The sequence below is a fragment of the Panthera pardus genome, unplaced genomic scaffold (assembly GCF_024362965.1).
Source record: "Panthera pardus isolate Hobbes unplaced genomic scaffold, ASM2436296v1 HiC_scaffold_13, whole genome shotgun sequence".
NCBI lineage: Eukaryota > Metazoa > Chordata > Mammalia > Carnivora > Felidae > Panthera > Panthera pardus.
In genome coordinates this window covers 184,104,835-184,126,944 of record NW_026526688.1, presented here as the reverse complement: position 1 = coordinate 184,126,944, position 22,110 = coordinate 184,104,835, and the positions used below count along the sequence as shown (strand labels likewise).

General features: G+C 43.8%; 1 protein-coding gene across 1 annotated transcript in view; it reads right to left on the bottom strand.

Moving 5' to 3' along the window:
* Nucleotides 1–5,232: 5,232 nt before the first annotated feature.
* Nucleotides 5,233–22,110, bottom strand: part of SEL1L3 (SEL1L family member 3) — a 104,082-nt gene continuing 87,204 nt past the window's right edge. Inside the window, 5 exon segments of the mRNA XM_019453565.2 lie at nt 5,233–6,372; nt 14,811–14,883; nt 14,965–15,067; nt 15,663–15,790; nt 20,991–21,100. Of these exon segments, the coding sequence (XP_019309110.2) occupies nt 6,239–6,372; nt 14,811–14,883; nt 14,965–15,067; nt 15,663–15,790; nt 20,991–21,100 (548 nt within the window). The 3' untranslated portion in view covers nt 5,233–6,238.

Genomic DNA, 22,110 nt, shown 5'->3' with positions numbered 1-22,110 from the left:
CTGATCTCCACAGGATATGCTTTGTCTGTCCGTTGGTTAATCCAACACTGTCTTCATGACACCAGAGCTTTTGCAAAAGATGCTTCAGCACAGGCTCATTAAAGGAAAGCCAAGCCTTCCTCCTTGTGTCTAAAGTCACAGGGAAAGCCAAAAATCAAGAGATTATAGGGCCTACTTATTTTTTCCCTACAAGGATTTTCAAATGGTAGAAGACCGAATTCTAATAAACACCTGCCAATTCTGACGACTGAGGCCAATTTTAGTTTCTTTTGTTTTGCTTTGCTTCTTGTATTTTGACCCCAGTTACCCACCGTAGTATTAATCATTCTCTTCAGTTCATGGCACACCATCACCTGGTGTGCAAAACACTGCTCTTTTTTTATTGTAATACTTTTCCTTTCCTCATACAGTCTGTCTTCTAGTCCCTGCCTCTGAATACTTAACTAGCTACTCTAATAGTTTGAGCCCGTGATATATGATCTAACCTAATGATTCTCAACCAGGACAGACTTTCCTCCATCCCTACCCAGGGACATTTGGAAACGTCTGGGGAAATTTTGGGTTGTCACAGCAGAAGGGGTGCTACTGGCAGTTAGTAGAGAGAGACCAGAAATGCTGCTAAGCATCCTACAATACATAGGACAAGCTCTTACAACAAAGTACTAGATAGCCCAAAATGTGAATATCACCAAGGTTGAGAGCTGTGTGTGTGTGTGTGTGTGTGCGCGTGCGCGCGTGCGCGTATACTATTCCTTGGGAGCTGGATTTTTAATTTACACAAACAGTATTGAGATCAGATCTTATTCAGTTGCTTACTTTTTTCATGTGTTAATATATTTTGTACATCTCTCTATGCTGCTGCTCATAAGTCTGGTTCCTTACTTTCTGACTGGCACATCGTTTTCCATCATATTCATCTACCACGTCCGTTCTCCGAATGATGGACTTCCAGTCTGCTCCATCTCCTTGTTCTCTGAAACGGTGCTGTGATGAACAGCCCCCTCATACGCATCCCCTGTCAGATGTGCAATTTGTGGAGCCTGTCCTCAAGAACAGACTTGCTGGGTAATAAACACTTAATTTTCAGTAAGTGCATTGCCTGCATATTGCACAGCTGTTGGCCCTCGTGATAGCTAAGCCTGAGAGCTTCTCTTCCCCCATATCTCAGTCTTATGTGTCTTTCTCATTTTTGCAAATATGTGGTTATGAAGTGATATCTTTTCATTTTAATTTGTATTTCTTTGACTTTGGGTTAGATTGAGCGGCCTTTTATCCACTTGTATGTCATTAGACTTTTTTCCTTCCATAAATTGCCTGATCATGTGCTTTGAATATACATATATACATATATATACACACACACACACATATATATATATATATGTATATATATATATATTTTTTTTACTGGGGTTTCTGCTGTGGTCGATTAGTGTGCATTCCTTATCCAATGCAGACATTGATCCTTTGTGGTGATGGATATTGCAAAAGCCTTCTCCCCGTCTGTCACCAATCTGCCAATTTTGTCTGTGGCATCACAGCAGAAATCCTTCATTTTTGAAAAAAAGAAATGTATATATTGTTTAAAAAATCTTTTCTGATTCAAGCTCAGTAAAATACTCTCCTGAATTTTCTCCTACGAGTCTTGCAGTTCTGCCTTTCACAGTTAAGTCTAATTAAATATGAAATTTATTTATTTTTTTATATAAAGGACAGGAAATACAGTGTCCATCTTGTTTTTCTACCTGGGAATAGCCAACTTCCTGACTCTGTCTACTAAACATTCCACTCTTAGTCCAATTGGTTTGTGATGACACTTTACCATGCACCAAATGTCTATTTATAACTGGTCTGCTTCTGGGTTCTCGATTGTTCCCCTTTGAACCATTTGTCTATTCCTCCATCGCCACCCCACTGTTTCTGTTCCTGTGCTTTGAGGTAAAATGATGTTTGGTAAGTCACTTCTCTTTCTTCTTCTTTTTCAGATTTTCTTCACCTGTACGTGGACGTGTCCCCTTCCATACACATCTTAAAACCAGCTTATCAGTTCCTCACAAACACAGAATCAGGACTGGTTGAAATGTCGTTGAATTTATACATTAACTTTGAGGAAATTAACATATTTGTATGTTATTATTCTATCAATGGACATTCAGACTACTTTATATCCTCTTTTATGCTTAAAATTTTTTTAGGGGTGCCTGGTGACTCAGCCAGTGGAGCATGTGACTCTTGACTTCAATTCAGGTCATTGTCTCTCAATTTGTGAATTTGAGCCCGACATCAGGCTCTGTGCTGATGATGTGGAGCCTACTTGGGATTCTCAATCTCTCTCTGCCCCTCCCTCATGCTCTCGCTCTCAAAATAAACAAATACACCTAAAAAAACTCTTCTAAAATAAAATTTTTAGCTTTCTTGGTGAAGATCTAGTGAATTTACGGTTGGGTTAATTACCAGACATTAAAAATGTTTTAAAAATATTTTTGGTTATTTTTTAATTGCCATTGTATCCTACAACTTTTTTAGACACTTTGTTGGGACTTCAAATGAGTCACAACTTGGCATCTCTCTCTACCAAAGAGTGGAAAGAAAGACCACTACTTATCCAGCTAACAGAAGCTTGACAATGATTAAGCACTAGATGAATCTGGGCATCTCTCTCAGATTTGCCAAAATGAGGTCACTAAGAATAAAAGAAGGAAGCACAAAGCATAGATTGTAATGCCTAGGTGGGCTAGGTGTAACTCAACAGGACATGGTGGGGACTGGGGTAAACCAGAAGGCACAAGCTCTATCTAAATGGAGCAGACCTCCTTAGCCTCAGCTCATTCTTGCCATGTGGGAAGGAAAGCTACTTTTTTACATCTTCAGATTTTATTAGGAAGAGCCCCAAATCCTTGATTTTAAGATGTTAGGAAATAATTCAAATTTAAAAAAATACATTGGATGTGCCAAAGAAATCACATCTGTGTGCTAGATTTGTTTCATAATTTACTGGTCTACACCCCCTGATCTAAGACTGTCCCAAAGGGAGGGGACAATAAGAAAGGAAGTAAATATCAGTTCTGACCCTACTCTTCCATTCCTTCCCCCCGTCTCCAACCCATGTTGACTTCACTATGCAAGGTTATGTTCCAGTCAGCTTGGACACTAGCCTCATAGGAATTGAATTTAGAGCTTGAGAAGAGAAGAGGGAGGTCAAGGTTTGAGAAGGTGTGGGCTGGACCCCATCACACAGCCCGAGAACCCCCATGAGAACAGGTGTCTAAGCTGGGAAATGAATTGATGTGTGACCTACCTACCAGCTTCTCCTGAGGTCGTCTTGTACCAAAACGACTCCAGCTCTTTCCCACATTACCTGCAGGTGAGCACGTTTGGCCGTCTCGAATCAAGATGGTTCCCACGAATCCACGCTTTGGAACTGAAGCAGCCTCCCATGGTGTCTCCGGTTGATGTTATGGGATGGATTGTGTCCTCCCAACATTCTCACATTGAAGTCCTAACACCCAGTATCTCAGAATGTGATTGTGTTCGGAGATGGGGCCTTTACGGAGATCAGTGCTGTAAAATGAGGTCGTTATGGTGGGCTCTGATCTAATGTGACTGGTGTCTTTATAAGAGGAAGAGATGAGGACACAGCCACACATGGAGGGAAGACTGTGCCACCTACAAGCCAAGGAGAGAGGCCACAGAAGAAAACAGCCTTGCTGACACCTGGATCTTGGACCCGGATCAGGCTTTAAAACTGTGAGGAAAAACATTTGTGTTGTTTAAGCTCCCTAGTCTGGGATACCTTGTTATCGCAGCACTAGCAGACTAATATAGCTGTGTTCCTTGGAAAAAGACTCTGAGGTGCAGGGTGGCATGTGAAATTTTATGGGACCAGTGTCAGGAAATCCTTCACAAACAAGGAAGGCAGAATGGGGCAGAGGGAGATATTGAACTATAATCAGGTTGCCACCAAGCTGGCATCCTGGAGCTGGGAGGGCCCTTCAGGGCTGTTCCAAGTTGAAGCAAGAAGCCTTTTTTCCTACATTGGTCATTCCCGAGGTGAAGGGTGGCAGGGGTGAGTTCCCCCCCTCCCCACTCCCGTGAAAACATTTGGCAATGTCTGGAGATATTTTTTGGCTCTCACAATTGGTGTGTGTGTGGGGGGGTGGGGTGGGGGGGGGGTATATGCACCACTGGCATCTAGTGGGTAGAGACCAGGGAAGCTGTTGCTAAATGTCCTACAATACACAAGGTGGCCATCAGGTCCCCAATGTCACTAGTTCTGAGGTTGAGAAAGCCTGCCCTATATCAACAAGTCATTGGCTGTGAGGTGCTCTTACAAGGACATAACCTTGGGCAGTTCCCAGTGAGGGATGTAGCTGTGAGCCATCAGCAGTTTTATGATCCCAGCAACTGAGGAGTGAGTGTGTTTGCCATGGAGAGAGGATCCAGGTAGAGCAAAGAGCCCTTTACCTGGTATCTGGACTCCCGGGCTTCTCTCTCTCTCTCTCTCTCTTTTTTGAAGATTTTATTTTTAAGTCATCTCTACACCTACTGTGGGGCTTGAACTTAGAACCCTGAGCTCAAAAGTCTCGTACTCTACTGACTGAGCCAGCCAGGCACCCCTCAGCCTTCTCTTTCTAATAAAGATAATCAACCACGTCTAGGGCACTGCCATGGGGGGTTTACTTCCATTATGTCATTTAAGCTGCATGAGAAGTCCGAGATGTGGATTTTATGACCCTTACTTTATAAAGCAGCAATCCAAGCCTCAGAGAGGGTTAATGCCTTACCCAAGGTTATCAAGCTAGTAAGATATAGAACCAGAATTTGAATCCAGGGCCGTCAGACTCCAAAGTCTGGCTCGCTCGCAAACAGGAAAGACAACCTTTGATAAAACAAGAGCGTTCTACACACACAGTAGGCACAGGAGAAATGGCATGGGCTGCAAGTGTTACCCAGAACTGATATAAATATAGCCCCAGAGTAGTCAGAAGCCCCGACCATGTTTGGCACCACGCGAACATCACGGGGGGCCAAACTCTGAGCATGGGATCCCTGGAGAAGAGCCTCCTTCCACCTTTATATCTGTAAATATTCATGGTTACCAGAAATAATCCCTCTCATAGGGAGGACTCTTTTTTTTTTTTGCCTCCTTGGGGAGCATGCATGGACCTTAGGACTTTGTATGAGGACAGCAGTAACTATGAAAAAGGAAAAAAAAAAGCCACTTCCCAGAAGTCAACAGTATAAAAATAATTTTTATTTACTACTGTAAATAAAGTAGTGCAAAGAGTAGTTTGGACCCACAATATTGCATTACTGATTTATTTACTACCTTAGCAGCATACAGCATACAGACAGTCTGCTCTTCCTCTTCCCCCCCAACCCCCCCCCCTCTCTCACACACACACATGCACACACACACACACACCCTCGCACAAACTCAGGCAGGCATAAGGGGTAGGGACGGAACTATGAGCTAAAGGCTTATTTCCTGCATATTCCCCTGCTGCCAGTCTATTCTAATGGGTAATTCATGGAGAAGACTACAGTTAAATACTAAGAATTTTCTAAATGTTATTTTATGGATTTGATTGAAAAGTAAACGATATCCAACAATGTCATTAAATGATTCGGAAGCCCGACCCTAGAAAAATCCAAGGAGAAAAATGTAAACCCATTTACAAAGCCATCACCCTCCCTGCATTTCCAGCCATAACCTATTTATTTCAAGGTGCCTTAGAACCGCCGGGTCTTGGAAGTCAAATTGAAACCCGTCTTTTGGACCTTGAGGAGCCGGACTGTGGCAAACACACATACCGAAATATTCCCTACCTGGTAGACAAGTCACAATTTTCTGTTCTTTAATAACAGGGAATGAACAGGGGCTAAGATTTTTTTTAAATGCATCTCAGTGTGTAAGGATTCAGATGGGCCACAGGGCAAACTCTGACTCCCCATACACACATCTGCAGTGACCCAGTTAACCTCAACAGACCCCTGTGATCAGGAGTCTCCTTGTATCTGGCTGATAACCTTTGGTTTAGCCACTGCCTGCTCTGGGTACTTCCTCCTAATTTGATTAAAAAAAAAAAAAAAGACACCAAGTGCAAAATTCGCATCCAGTTGACAAGACATGTATGTAAGGTGTTTATCAGTATAAAGCCCTAGCCCCAGCTTTCCAATACCAGCTGTTGGAAGGACTGTCTCTCATCGGGAGAGACCTGGAGCGCACAGTTCACTCTCAAGGCTCTGTGTTATTAGTGACCGTGGGCTGGTCCTGAGCGGAGGCATCTGCAGCTGGAGTCACAGCCGGACTGGTGGACGGGGCCGTGGGGTCTGAGGAGGCCCGGGCTGGTGTAGGACGGGAACCACTGGCTGCAGAGACACATGTACGACAGGTGTTGAATGTTTAAACCAGTGTGTGCAGGACACGCAACCACACCTAGACCCTAGCAAGCCGGGAGAGAAGCTTCTAGTCCAGTGGCCCTGACTTGATAAGTAACCTTACGCCCGTTATGTAGGTTACTCGGACTTTGGTGCCCCTTCTGTAACATGGCAGACTGGAACAGATGTGCAAAGATCTCTGCCGGTTCTGACCTCCTGGGATGCAAAGTTCTGCATTTGTATTGTGACTTCCAGGCAGGTATTTTAGTTAAAGAAAGAAAGAAAGAAAGAAAGAAAGAAAGAAAGAAAGAAAATGAAAGAAAGAATGAAAGAAATAAAAAAATGAAAGAAAGGAAGGAAGAAAGAAAGAAAGAAATGAAAGAAAGAAAGAAAGAAAATGAAAGAAAGAATGAAAGAAAGAAAAAATGAAAGAAAGAAAGAAAGAAAATGAAAGAAAGAATGAAAGAAAGAAAAAATGAAAGAAAGAAAGAAAATGAAAGAAAGAATGAAAGAAAGAAAAGATGAAAGAAAAAAAAATGAAAGAAAGAAAGAAAGAAAATGAAAGAAAGAAAGAAAGAAAGAAAGAAAAGAAGGAAGGAAGGAAAGAATAACAACTCTCTATGTCTATGTTTCCCGGTCTATGTTTCCTGTGGTCATCTCTCTCTCTCTTTTTTTTTCTTTCATGGCATTGATGTAATGTGAGCCATGAATTAATTATACCAGTCAATCAGAAAGGAGTGTTTGTTTTATTCACATTCTTATTCCAGTTGGATGATGTACCAAATTTGGTTTAAATTATGTTATTTAGATAAAATGTGGATAAGTTTCAGAAATCGTGACTACTCGGTTTAATTATCTACCTTTAGTAAGGAGGCTAAACCACCATAAATATTAGGGAAGCTTATGAAGTTTTGTACTTTATGTCAGCCCTTTGCAAATAGGGCAATTTTTTAAAGCTTATTTGTTTACTTTTCAGAGAGAGAGAGAGAGAGAGACCAAGCAAGCTTCATGCTGTCAGCGCAGAGTCTGACCCGGGGCTTGATCTCACAAGCGTGAGATCATGACCTGAGCCTAAATCAACAGATGAATGCTTAACTGACTGAGCCACCCAGTCGCCCCTCACACAGGGCAATCGTGATTCCCAGAGGACAGTTGGTTACATCGGTAGACGTTTTTGGTTGTCACAACTGGAGGGCAGGCTGTTGCTAATAGACAGTGGGTAGAGGCCAGGGATGCTGCTAGGAGTCCTACAATGCGTGGGGTAGCCTGCCTGAAACAAAGAATGATCCAGCTCCAAATATCAGTGGTGCTGAGGCTGGCATACTTTGCTTTACGGACTGAGGCTGAGAGGTGTCCCGGTTACGAAGACTGTAGTCTCTGGCCACTGGCCACTCGGGAACTCTCCTTCATCAGTTATGTGACTTGGGCACATTACCTTCTCTCCTTCTGCCTCTAAAACATGGGGGAAATAAAAGGATCTATACCACGCTAAGCTGTTATAAGGATTAAATGAGCTAGTGTATATCAAGTGCCCAGACAGGGTCTGGCATGCCGAGGTACTCAACAAATGTTAGCTATTAATACTAGTGATAGTATACCTGTTTTACCCTCGAAACGTGTTTTAAGATTTATTACTTTCAGGGACATGTCTTATAGGACTGATAAAAGAGTTGGTGCATTTGTTTCTAGGAACCCTCCCCAGGAGCCTCTGAAAACAGCAGAAACTTTGAAGCCAGAAAGACCAGGACTTACACGACTCTGACATTTATACCAGCTGAGTGTTAAGCTAGTTATTTAGCCTCTCTGAGCTGTGGTTTTTTTCATCTGTGATATGGGGGTAGCAGTTTGCAGGCGTGTGTGACATACGGTTAACACAGGGGCCATCGTTTGTGCAAACTGCTAGCTTGTCTTTAGTGATCTTAATCATGCTCAGCAATCCTGGAGTCTTATACAGTCTTCAGCAGGTGGGACCATTTTTAGAAGTTCCCAGTGTCCAGCCTGAAATGTATCAACTTGAAAAAGCTACCACCACACTGACAATCTGACTTCTAGATAGACTCGTCAAGAGTTTCACCGCCAAGAGACCGTTCCACGAACTTTCGGAACGAGCTCCAAACCCTCTGGCTTTTCTGGATATGGAAAGGAATTCTCCTAGGGACCCTTTTCAACACCTACAGAAGATCTTGTGAATCCGGAGATGGTTTTGAAAGAACAGGACAGTGGTGGTGGTTGGTGGGGCAGGGAGGACCCAGGGTATTGCATGATGATGTGGACGTTTCTAGGTTAAAGCCAAAACTCTGGTAGATGATCTAACCATAGCTGGGAGCATGTGGCCCAGTGACGTGGTACAAAGACCATTTGCTGGAGTCAGGAGACCTGGCCTGGGCAAGTCTCATTCATCTGCCATTAGCAGGGGACTTCAGGGTAGGTACTGAATGGCAGCTATTTTAGTCCTAAAATGCTTAAATCTCATAGGCCTCAGTTTCCTCATCTGTGAACTGAAGGGCTTGGTTCAGATGGTGTCCCAGACCCCCTTAGGCCCGGAGATTGATCTCTGAGGAAGTTAACAAAGTACTAAAGCATGCATTTTTTCCTTTTCAAGCTCTGGGGGGGGGAGGGGGGGGGGAGAAAAAAATGTTTAAATCACCATGGTAACAAGAAAAATCAGCAATCAGTTTTCTGATTAAAACAAAAAAGTGCCAGTGTGTAAATGTAAAAGGAATGCATAATTAGCATTGCCACACTTTAAATCTTCTCGTAAGAGCATAATGAAAGTGCTCGATGTTTCCACAGTAAATTTGTTATTATCCATGCGAGAACTCTCCCCTCCCCCGCCACCATCAGGGGTTTGCCATCATTGGACAAGCCCCCCACAGCCCATCATAATTTTAAAGTGGTCTCTTCGTCTCTGCTCACCTGAAATGTGTGCTAATTTGATTACCGGGCTGGAATCAAGGTAACCAGGAAAATGAGTGTGCCGTTTCAAATATTACAGAGACTATTCCAGCACCAAATAGAAATGATTTCTGTATCACTTGCTGCTTGGGGGACCATGTTCTATACATTAGTGAGACTAATCAAGAGCTGGCCCTGAGCGGTGTAGACCCAGGGGTTGACACTCTGCAACCCACAGGCCAGATGGGGCTCACCGCCTGTTTTTGTATGGCTTGCAACCTAAGAATTATTTTTACCACTGTCAGTGATCGAGCAAAAATCAAGAGGGGAGTAATATTTCATGACATGTGAAAGACATATGAGATTCAAATTTTCATGTCCTCGGTAAAGTTTTATCAGAAACGAGCCATACCCATTTGTTTTCATGTGTCACCAATGGCTGGCTGCCTTGGGTGTATAATGAAAGTTGAGTAGTTGAGATGGCCCTCAGAGCCCCAAATGCTTATTATTTGGCCTTCATGGAAAAAATCTGCCAACCCCTGTGGTGGACCATTGTAGGAAAAATGTCTGCTTGCTGGTTGACCAGATGGGAGCATGAAAGAAAGAAGAACTGGAGAAAATATATTGAGCCAGTCCTGAAATGGTAAAATAAAGTTTGCAAAGATGGCGGGGCGGGGTGGGGGGTGGGGGGTGGGGGGGCGAGGAGGGGGTGGGAACAGGCAAGACCTGGAAATCTTATGCTATGAACAAGATATATAGCCTGCTTCACCTGGGTCTCCAGATCTAGCGAGGCCCGGGACAAGTATACAATTCATGTCATTTAAACATTTCTTATGAGTAAAGCTACTAGATCAGTGCCAAGGGCAATGAGATCGAAGAAAAGTGAATTCTCACCATTAAGTCGCTCTGACTTTAAGGCTACTAGTTTTTTTCATGAGCACTGCTTTGTGACATTTCACTGTAGTTTTAGCAGCAACCTCATTAACTGGAAATGGAGAGGACAGAAGAGTAGAAATGACTTCATTCATCTCGTTCATATCATCTTACTCTTTTGCAAAGACACTGGGCTAACCACGTAGGCAGAAAGAAAGAGTTGGCTTGAATCATGAACGTTTGGAGTAGAATGACATTGGAGCGAGAGGTTAAGCCCATCACACCTGGGAGCTGGTAGTTTGTTCTAAATGTCTTGCTCTACACTGCGCATTCTACTGGGAATTGAAGTTCACGGTAACACTGGTAAGGCAGGAGTCTCTGAAATCGTCCCTTCCGGTTTGCCCCTCGGTTCGCTCCTTCCCTTCCCTTTGGGCAGCCAGCCAGGCTCCATGCTTTCTCTGTCTCGGGGGGGACTGCAAGCAGGGCAGAAAAGGAAACGGCTCTAGACATACTTTGCTTCGGGATTTTTTTGTTTTTTCAAAAGCCTGAGTCCATTAAGGCAATTATGCTTGGCGTCCCTGACAGGGGAGAGGCGGAGCACTTCGGAGACTCAGGGAGGCGGGAGAAGGAGGGTCTGGAGCCTGGGAAAGTGGCTGAGCCCCGGCTGTGGGTTGTACTGGCCGCTAAGCCCTCGCCTTGCCCCTTCAGCAATTTCAGAAAGGAAGACCGGGGAGAAAAAAGGTGAAGCAAAGCCGGCGGGACCCCTAGGTGACCAGAAGCTGCAAAGCCAGTGGACTTGGAGAGACAGAGTAGGCGCACGGCAGCGTGTGTTCAGCTATCAGACTGGCGACAGTGTGAGTGGACCAAGACCCAGGGACCCTTGCACCACCCTGGGGGGCGCTGGCCTCAAGAAAGACTGAGCCACTTGGTAGAACACAAGCTGGGAGGCAACATCAAGTTCAAGGAAACGAGAGACGTGCGATATTTTTCATGTACTCGCTCTGGCTCTCTTCATGGCCTGGTCAATATCTTTTAGATACTTTAAAAAAGCGTTTTGTGTTTGAGAAAGAGTCTAACAACGTAGAAAAACCCACTGGGCTCTGGGAATTGTGTCTGTTACTGAGATAAAGCACGATGTGTAAGTACAGGCGCTACCTGAGGTCAAGCTTGAATTGAGGGTGGAAACCCCCAAGGATATTACTCCTCGGGGAGCTACAGCCACCGCTTGTTCAGTTCTAAGCACTTTACGTCGTGTCATCTGGCTGTTGGCTTCCCTCAACTGCAACAGGAGGTAGGTGGACCGCTATTTCTGCTATTTTACAGAAAGGGAAACCGAGGCGCGCATGGGCTCCCTCCCTTGCCCAAGGTCACACAAGTCAGTGGCAGGGCCAGAATCCGAGCGCATGACTCCCGAGCCCATGCGGTTAGCTACTGTCCCACACTGCTAACCTTCCGGACGCGGGACGATTTAGTGTGGCAAAGGCGGCAGAGTGTGGACCATATATCACAGAGCACATAAACTCAGGAGGGGAATGAAGGTAGTTGGAGCCGAAAGCAAAACGGATGGACAGCTCAATTTAAAAGTTTGACCATAAATCACTAATGTTGAAAAACAACTAGCTGGAAAAATGCAAATCACAAAATGACAAAGATCCCTGACTTACAGCACAATCCTTACACGAGGCTACTTAAAGGAGGCTCCCGACTTTCAAATCTGGTCCCTCCTCGCTGTCGGCCAGTGCCCGGGCTTCATTCCTGTGCCTGCTTCCCCACACCTTGGCCACCAGCCTCTACGGGAGGGCGCCCCCTTCCCACCGGGCAGGTCGTGAGACCTCCGGCCCCGGGGTCACTGGGGAGACAGATGCTTTGTCCTCTCAGCCGTCTTCTCCCCCTGCTCCTGTGTGCCAATTCGTCCCCTGCCCCACTGTCTAGTCACTGACAGAGTACCTTCCTATTTCAAAGTTATTGACAAATTTGCACTTATGGGGAGGACCTTAAAAACAGGAAAATAATTGACTACATATTTTAACTCCTGACACACTAGTTCTAACAGGGCTAGTAGGTACTACTCGGGGCGCATTTTGGAAATACGTGGAGACTTTTTTTTTTTTTTTTTTTTTTTTTACTTCTAGGCCCTCACTACTCAAAGTGTGGCCCATGGAACAGCAGCATGGACATCACCTGAAATCTTGTCAGAAATGTGGAATCCTACCCCTGGACCTACTGACTCAAGAATCTGCATTAAACAAGATCCCTGGGTGATTCATGTGCACATTACAATAAAGAAGTATGGGGCTAGAATTTACATAGTGAAATATGCATCATTTTATTATAATTGGTTTCTTTTTATTTCTCCTTTATATTGCTGTGGGGTATTATTTTTAAAAATATGTCTGGAGGCAGGTTAATTATCGTTCATTTCAAGGTACCCAAAAAATGTGCTACAAAATATTTTTTAAATAAGGCAACAATAGGTCAGAGACACGATCGTAGCCACTGTTTTAAAATACTGTTGACCCTTGAATAGCACAGGTTTGGACTGTATGGACCCACGTACACAAGTTTGTGTTGGTTTTTAATAAATACACTACAGCGCCATGGAAGTACTTTCTCTTCCTTATGATCTCCTGAATAACAATTTCTTTTCTCTAACTTACTTTAATGTAAGAATACAGCACATAACATATATAACATATAAGATATGTGTTAATTGACTATGTTACTGGTAAGGCTTCTGGTCAACAGCAGGCAGTAGCGAAGTTTTGGACGAGTCAAAGTTTTCTGCAGCATTTCAGCTCAGGGTAGGTCGGTGTCCCTCACTCGCCCTGTTGCTGAAGGGCCACCTGTATTGCGAGTCTGAAAAAGTGTGAAATCCTGCTGCCCTCTGTCCTTTCTTGGACTTTGTTTTGTGATTTGGGGCAGACCACTTCGTCTACGTGGCCTCAGTCTGTCCATCTGTGAAATGAAGGGCGTAGAATTAAATGAACTTTAAGAGCCCATCCAGACTCGTCCAAGGCCAGCAACAGGGAGGGAGGTCCGCACAGGAAGTGAAAGAGTTTGCAAATAAATGAAGAACATGTGTAAAAGAGCAAAGGGGAAAAAAAAATATCAAAGGGCAGGAGGGACAGGGAGGCGAGAATGTGGAGAGACTGATAATGAAGACAGGAAGACAGGAAAAAGAGACAACTTCTGATAAAAGCGATTCCACCAGCCCATGAATTTTCATGGCTACCAGCTGGCATAAAATCATAAAGACAATTTTCAGCTCCTCTCACGGAATTGCATTTGTAATAATCATAACAATATTTCTGCAGAGTAAAACTGACAAAGATAATTTGAAATGGAAAAACACTGACAAGATGCAAAATAAATGTGCTCTACCTGGCAACAAATTTAGGGACGGGACAGAATTTGCATGAGGAAAATTTATAAGGCGGCATACAACGGGGCAGCAAATCTGGATGGGCTTTTGATGGCTCCTTGTTAACCTCCTCAGGTAAATCAGAGGGAAGTGATTCTGCATTAGCCTCTCGCGACAGTGACTTCCTTCCCACCATCGAATCTGTGGTGGAATGCACTCCTTTCGCTTTTCATTATCTGCTACATGAATAATGGTTGAGCAAATGCTCAAGTGCTCAAATGCCATGTCCAGTCCTAATTTATCCATTTGTAAATGTCCCTCCTGGTCTTCGTGAGACATTATGTCCTTCTGCGGTCATCCAAGATGGCGGGAAATGATAATTCTCCACGGTCAGAGGTTTGCAAATTTGAGCACCTACTAAGTGTGCGATATCCTAAATGATGCACGAAATCCTGCCTCTGATTCCTCTTACGGTTTGACGGGGGAGAGGAACGTACTAGCTCACATTTACCGAGAGGGTTTTATATGCCAGATAACTATAACAGCTCAGATGAAGCACAGTAGTCATTTTGGTAAGTGTCATGCGTATTTTTTTTCACTGGACCCTTCTGACATCCCTGGGAAATCGCTACTATTATAACCTAATTTTATTGTTGAGAAATTGGGAGATCAGGAAGGTGAACCAACGCACCATAAGTCACACAGCTAATGAGTAGCCAAGCTTGGACTCCAAAGCCCAAAGAGACGCCAAGGCAGTGTCCGTCTCTTTAACTACGGTCCTACGCCAGCTCAGACAAATAACAGTGACCAGTGGAAATCACGCTAACCTAAATGCTCACTTCATATTCCTCTTCGGCCCCTCCTTCTGACTCCATGTGGCTGGGTATTTTTATTCATCATGAGTGTTTGTTTATCATCCCACACATCTGATTCCTTGACTGGGATAAATAGGAAGAATTCATACTGGAGGGGGCTTCAGATCTGGATTTAAGGCAACAGACGCAGAGTATCTATCGTGGATGTATTTTCAATGGGAGAAGACCTTTTAGTTCAGCATCTTAAGCTTCTTACTTAAAAAAAAAAAATCCTCGCTTACTTTGACAAATATAACAAAAATTGGGACCTTCCATCCGCCAGAGATTATAGTGTAACCTTGGGGGAAACCTCCACCCTACGAATGACCAACCTAATGAAAGGAAGTAGCATAGTCAAGGGCGTGAGGAGGAAGAGTGTCATCTTCTTGGTAGGTGAAAGGAATCCCTACGTTTTTATATTGCCCTGGCTTCTTATAAATCTTTACCTGAAACAGACTGGAAATACTGCACAGTCCAGGCGATCAATACAGACAGCAAGAAGGTTCCCAGAAAGTAGATCTGCAAAATCCAAAGCATGAATCAGATGACTGACAAAAGGCAGGGACCCCCGTGGGCAGGGCCGGGGGACATGGCGCCTACCAGGGCGGAGTGCAGGACGGCACCCCAGATGAGCCTCAGGTGAAGGTAAAGCCAGGCCAGGGAACAGGGGCTGAAGGACTCCTCGCTACTTTGGCTCCAGCACCTGCGGGACAAAAAGCACGGGGCATCCGGATGTACTGGCAAACTTCGGTGGCATTACCTATGACCCACATTATCAGACCCTCACGCCCGCCTCCTGCTTTGGGCACATGGGCCACTCTTGAGATGCAAGACAAAGAAACGCAGCCAGTTCTAAAGGGCTTGGGTCTGCCCTGAAATTCCAGGATCCTGGCAGAAACCTCAGAAAAAGGAGTCCTGTCCTTAATAAAAAAGCTAATGGGTCAAAGAGGACCCTGAAGCAACGAGCTGCCAGAGCAATACTTCGGTCCGAGCGCCTGTCCGAAGTCTGGACGTCGGACTGCTTCTCTATTTGCAGCAAGGCGTGGTCTAATCGGACGCGTTAGTCTTTCCACCCTCATGGGAAACCCTGGTCCGCACTTTGACTTCAGATCAAGCACATTCTGTATGGTAGGCTTCAGACAGAGAAATTGTTTGGGTCCAGCTGAGTGCTCTCTAATCCAAACAAGTCCTGAGCCCTTTATATAACAGCTGCCATTACATAATAAAAGAAAGCCTAACTTTTACCAAGAAGTAAACGCCACCCAGACTCCACAGTATTAAAGAGGCTCTGAACTCACCTTTCATACAGTTCCTGAAGGATGGAGATGTTATTAGAATGGATAGTTGGGTCAATTTCCAAGAAATCCAAAATATGATGTGGGATTATAGCACCTTCCTCAATTAGCAGAGCCAGGTTAAAAAATCCCTGAAAACAAGCCACAAACCAAACTCATCAACTCCTTATAATAAAACCCCAGACACAAGCCCTTCATCAAATGTAAACTTTTACAACCTCTAGATTTTTTTTTTTCAGTCCCTCAAGCCAGATGTTTTTGTCGTCTTCATTGATGGATTGTTTCCCTAAATATATGCATCTGAGAAATTTATTTGCAGGAGAACCAGGAGGCTTTCAGGGAATGCTGTGTCCCATCTGCCAGAAGCCAGTCAACCAGGGGACTCTGTCCTTTCCTGCTCATTCTCTCAAGACAGAACTCACTGGAAAACGTGACCTTGTATCATCAACAAACCAAAATACCAAGTTGAAGGCAATGTCTATCACTTACAGATCATGCCCTGGGACACCAGCAGCATGTCGGAAATCTAGCAGAATGCTTTGGTGGCTGGGGGTGCTACTCCCGACTGACAGGCTAACATAGCCTCTCGTGCACACAGTCGGATACGGGGGTTTGTCTCTGCTCTCTTAGGCCCGTGCGGAGAACCTTCTCTCGTGATCCTCTTGGCCCAGCTCCTCCCAAGTACATTTCCCTACCTCTTCCTTATATGCCTTGGTCTTGACCCTCAGAGGTAGGACCTGCTTCATTGGGCTGTGCAGATGCAATTAAAAAACCCAGCAGAGTTAAGAGCCTGACAGTAGAGGTGCTTCATAAAGTATGGAGGCTACCACACTGCCTGGAGGAGAAGCCCTGACCATCATGAGCTGAGCACGTGGCCGGACCAAGAAATAAACGAAAAACAATGGGTAACATACCATTAGGGATTTACGAATGGAACTGGATTGTGGCCCTTCAAAGAATTCATGGTCATGTTTTAAAGACTTATATCCTCCCTTCAACCTTTCCTTTCAGTTGCCATTGATAAGGATCTCAATGAAAATCACCCAACAGGTTGTATACACTAAGCCTCTCACTGCTATCCCATGCAATAATCATGATAAAAATAACAGCGGCTAACATTTTCTTTCCTTTTCATTTTTTAAAGTTTTTACAAAATGGTTGAGAGAGTGGGGGGGGGGAGGGGCAGAGAGAGAGAGAGAGAGAGAGAGGATCCCAAGCAGGCTCCCTGCTGCCAGTGCAGAGCCCGACATGGGGCTCAAATCCATGAACTGTGAGATCATGACCTAAGCTGAAATCAAGAGTCAGACGCTTAACTGATTAGGCCACCCAGGTGCCCCCAGCTAACTTTTTCTTAGTGCTATTATATGTGAGACATTGTTCTGTTTTATATATACTTGATGTTCATAACAACAAACTGAGATAGGTACTATTATCTTCTCTACTTTTTAGGTGAGAAAACTGGGGTGCAGAAAGGTTAAGGAACTTGCCCAAGGTAACACAGCTAGACAGGGGCATGAATTGGGATTCAAATGCAAGCAGACGAGGTCCAAATCTCAAATCTTAACTTCCACTACGCGGCTAAATAAGCCCTAAATAGATGAAAGTGTTGTGTCTTTAAGATGCACACACAACACACACACACACACACACACACACACACACACACACGAACAGAATATAGACTATCTCTCCATTCTTTAAAAGGAAGATACTCTTTTTATTATTATTTTAAAGAGAGAGAGAGAGTGCAAGAAGGGGAGAGGGGCAAAGGGAGAAAGAGAAAGAGGAAGAGAAAGAGAAAGAGAAAGAGAAAGAGAAAGAGAAAGAGAAAAAGAGAAAGAGAAAGAGAAAGAGAAAGAGAGAGAGAGAGAGAATCGCCATGTGGGGCTCCATTCCATGACCCTGGGGTCATGACCTGAGATGAAATCAAGAGTCAGACACTCAACTGAGCGAGCCACCCAGGTGCCCCTAAAAGGAAGGTACTCTTAAAACTTGAACTATTAGAAAAAAAGAAAAAAAATCACTTTATATAATTTTAATGTCTTTTGGAAGAATAACAAAATTAAAATAAATGGGAAAATAGACTAGAGAATATTTGTATGCAGTGTAACAGCTTAAGGTTCATTATCTACCGGGCAAATGTATAAAGAACTAATTACGACATAAATTAAAAAAAAAACAGCATCAAAAATCCAAGAGATAAATAGGCAAAGAATAAGAAAAGAGAATTCACATAAATGTCAAGAGTAAATGATCATAAAGTACATGTAAAAGTGTCCATCACCACTAGTAATCAAATAAATGCAATGTAAAACAGTAAGGAAGTTATCAACATAATTATTTAATTAGAATAATTAAAAGTGAAGTCGTGAACATATCCAGTGCTGACAAGATTTTATTTTTTTTTAAAAAAAAAATTTTTTTTTTTTCAACGTTTATTTATTTTTGGGACAGAGAGAGACAGAGCATGAACGGGGGAGGGACAGAGAGAGAGGGAGACACAGAATCGGAAACAGGCTCCAGGCTCTGAGCCATCAGCCCAGAGCCTGACGCGGGGCTCGAACTCACGGACCGTGAGATCGTGACCTGGCTGAAGTCGGACGCTTAACCGACTGCGCCACCCAGGCGCCCCAAGATTTTAATTCCTTTCCTACACTCAACCACTGCTTGCTAAGGTATTCCTTGAGAAACCCTTTCAGAAAACAAGTCGACAGTATGCTCTTATTATGTAACCACGAACCCATTTTGACTGTTTGCCTCAGCAACACTAGCCTTCAGATTATAAAGAAATTGTTCAAGTGGAGACAAAAGATGGAAATATGAAAATGTCCACCACAGCACCCTGTGGCACTGCAACACACAGGAAATGGCCTCCACGTTTTCCTTAATAGACGATCAATCCCACGAAGGCAAGAATATTGTCTATCTTTTTCTCTTACGTCCCCATCACTAAGAAGTGCCTAAGACATGGCGGGACTGAATAAATATGTGGCGAATCAATGAATAAAATAGCACACAAGAAAAACGTTTCACCAGCTCGGCTCAACAGAATATGGGGCGGTGGTTAAGAGTAATTAATAATGACAGAGACTCCGCAATAAAATGCACACATTCCTACAATTTGTGAAAAGAGATGGGTTTTTAAGTGGCATGGGCAATCTTGCTAACGTTACAGAGAGACGGGGTTAGAAGGGGACAAGAAGACAGGACAGAGTAAAGCCCCTGCCATGGAACTGTGGCTGCATCCCTTAATTTTTATTTTGCTTTAAAACTATCTTTTAATGTTTGTATAACATTGTTTTTCCAAAAACATAAATCAGAATTGGGGGAAAAAACTCCCCTAAATTTGAGTGACAACAGACATCATCTAAGGGAGTCTGGCTCTATAATGAGGCCTTTTACCACCAACTCCTAGTTCATTCCAGAAGAAATAATAATAGAAAAGATCATGTCCATTGAATGTACTCAATGCTGCACTCAGTGCTTTGCATTAAACATTTTTTTTAATGTTTATTTCTTTTTGACACAGAGAGAGAGACAGAGTGCGAGCGAGCGAGGGACAGAGAGAGAGGGAGACGCAGAATCCAAAGCAGGCTCCAGGCTCTGAGCTATCAGCACAGAGCCCCATGCGGGGCTCTAATCCACGAACTGCGAGATCATGACCTGAGCCGAAGTCAGAGGCTTAATCAACTGAGCCACCCGGGTGCCCCTACGTTAAACATTTCATCTTCATAACCTATGAGGTAAATACCTCCACCTTCCGAACGAGAAAACACAGACTCAGTGATTCAGTGACTTGCCGTGTATGAATAGCTATGAAGTGATAGAGATGTGGGGTTTTAACCCAAATAGAGAAACACTCAGGAGCACCTGGGTGGCTCAGGTGGTTGAGTGTCTGACTCTTGGTTTCAGCTCAGGTCATGATTCAAGGGTTGTGGGATCAAACCCCATGTTGGGCTCCATGGCTTTTTCTCTATAATCAGACCCCACAGCACAACACCAGAAAACTGGTGTATAAGAAGGTAACAACTATTACAACTTCCATCGTGAAAATGACCCTGAGATCCTCACAGGAGAATTCTGATTAGCAGATGTCGAAGGAGTGAGGCAAACAGAGGATCACCATTAGCACATTAGCCACATTAATCACTGTTGCGGGCAAGACCTACTAAAGAATGCTGAGATTAGCGGACAGAAATTTGAGGAGGAACAGAATATTTGCAGAGTTGCAAGCTCTCTCCCCAAGATATATATATATATAAATTAGAAAGAGAAAAATTACCGGGGAGCACCCCGGAAGAAACCACCTCAACCAAGTGACTGAGATCAGCCTCACTAGTAATGAGATACACCGACACCACATACGTCTCAGACGATACACTGAGGACACATCCCTTCTGTGCTTTCCTTGCTCAAGATGCAGAACTTCATTCTATTCATGGGGAAACAGAAGACAGAGCCCAATCGAGGCACACTCTACCTAATACCCAACCAGTGTTCTTCGTAAGTATCAAGGTCATGAGAGACAAAGAAAGACTGGGTGACTATTACCCATTGAAGAAGACTAAAGAAATACGATAAATAAATGCAATATGGGGCTCTGGATGGGATCCTGGAACAGAAGAAGGACATTGGTGAAAAAATAAGTGAAATCCAGGTAAAGCCTGAAGTGGACTGAATGGTATGGAACCATCACTGGCTTCTTAGATTGAGAACGGTATTGTGGTTATACGAGATATTCACATTAGGGGAAGCTGGATGATCGGTATATAGCAACTCTCCGTACTCTTGTTGAAACTTCTCTATAAATGTAAAAACATTCCAAAATAAGAAGTTCCCCCCCCCCAAAAAGTCACCAAGAGCAAATTCCTATCACTGAATCGGTGGCCCAGCCAAATAAACAAACCACTTGTCATTTTGACCACACTTCCAATTTCTTCAGCTTCTATGCAGTGAGTCAGTTTGATGGGATCTGGAAGAAAGAATTCTTGGATTTGGAGCCAGAAGATCTGGGTTTCGGATCAGACTGCTTCACCTGCTACCTGCCTGGCCTTGAGCAATGTATCACCTTGTTGCAGTCTTACCCTCTAAATGAAATGGTTATAATGATCCCCCCTTGATGAGACTGCTGTGATGATGGATGGGAACCACAGTAGGTGCTCAATAAACGTTCACCATTACGGTTTATGCCTTCACAGAGCTATGAAAATGGATGAGGAATGACTTTGTCAACTGGGAAGAAGATAAAGATGGGGGGGGGCAGCTTGTGAGGACTTGAGGCCTTGCAACCTCACAAACAGACATCACCAAGAGCTCGTTTCTGTTGTTTACCTGTGAGTCTCCATCCAATGCGGCTTGGGCGTACATCTGCACAGACAACTCAAGGTCTTGTGACTGGTTTTGGTGGCCATAGTAGTAAAGGTCTCCCATTTTCAAATATGCTGCAGGACAGAAAGCACAGGCCCATTTGTGAAGTGGTTTTATTTCAGACCGACATTTTCAATGGTTGGCCCAGTTGCGTGACAGAGAGTTTTTCCTACCGGAATGTGAATACATGACATCATTGTTTCCTTGGTGTGCCAGGAAGGAAAAGAAGAAAAGAGAAAAGAAAAGAAAAGAAAAGAAAAGAAAAGAAAAGAAAAGAAAAGAAAAGAAGGGAAAGGAAAGGAAAGGAAAGGAAAGGAAAGGAAAGGAAAGGAAAGGAAAGGAAAGGAAAAGAAAAAAGAAAAAAGAAAAAAGAAAAAAGAAAAAAAAGAAAAAAGCTTTTGTACCGAGCATCACCATTTCTAGGCACATTTTTGTGCTTTGCCAGGCAGCTGTCCCGAATGGGTCTGTGAAAATCCCAGTCTGCAACTTTGCAGCCCAATCGGCCAAGATTGCTCTGGGTACTTTATTTCACATCTGAAATTTTGCTGCCTGGGTTTGATGACTGATGGGTATTTCTTTACTCTGTTTAAGCCATATATTTTATTTTCTCCCTCCGGAAAAAGTTTTGTTTAACAGCGTATGTATCATTCAACGTCTAGTCAGAAAAATAGAATCTATGTCAAGTAGTTCAAAAGATGGATTTCAACACTGAGGATTAGTTGCCAGGGTGTTGGAAGAGCTGAAAAGGCAAATGGAGGAACAACCGACAATCCAGAGAACAGGAATGCAGGAAACTACTCGCATCCCTAGATCTGGAGGCCAGCTGAGACCACAGAGGCTGGATTGCCAGGCAGGAGCTGGAACCATAAACGGGCAGCCATTGCTGGAGACACAGCCCAAAGTAGAGAGAGAGAAGAGCAGAAATACTTGGGCTTCTCACCAGCACTCTCATTGGCTAAAACTAATCAGATGCCCCGGGGCAAAGGAGTCTGGGAACTGTAGTTCCTGGGGATCAGCCCCCTACTACACAGAGCAGAGTAGAGGAAGACAGGGATATATCTGAGGGCAAAAAAAAGCACACGAC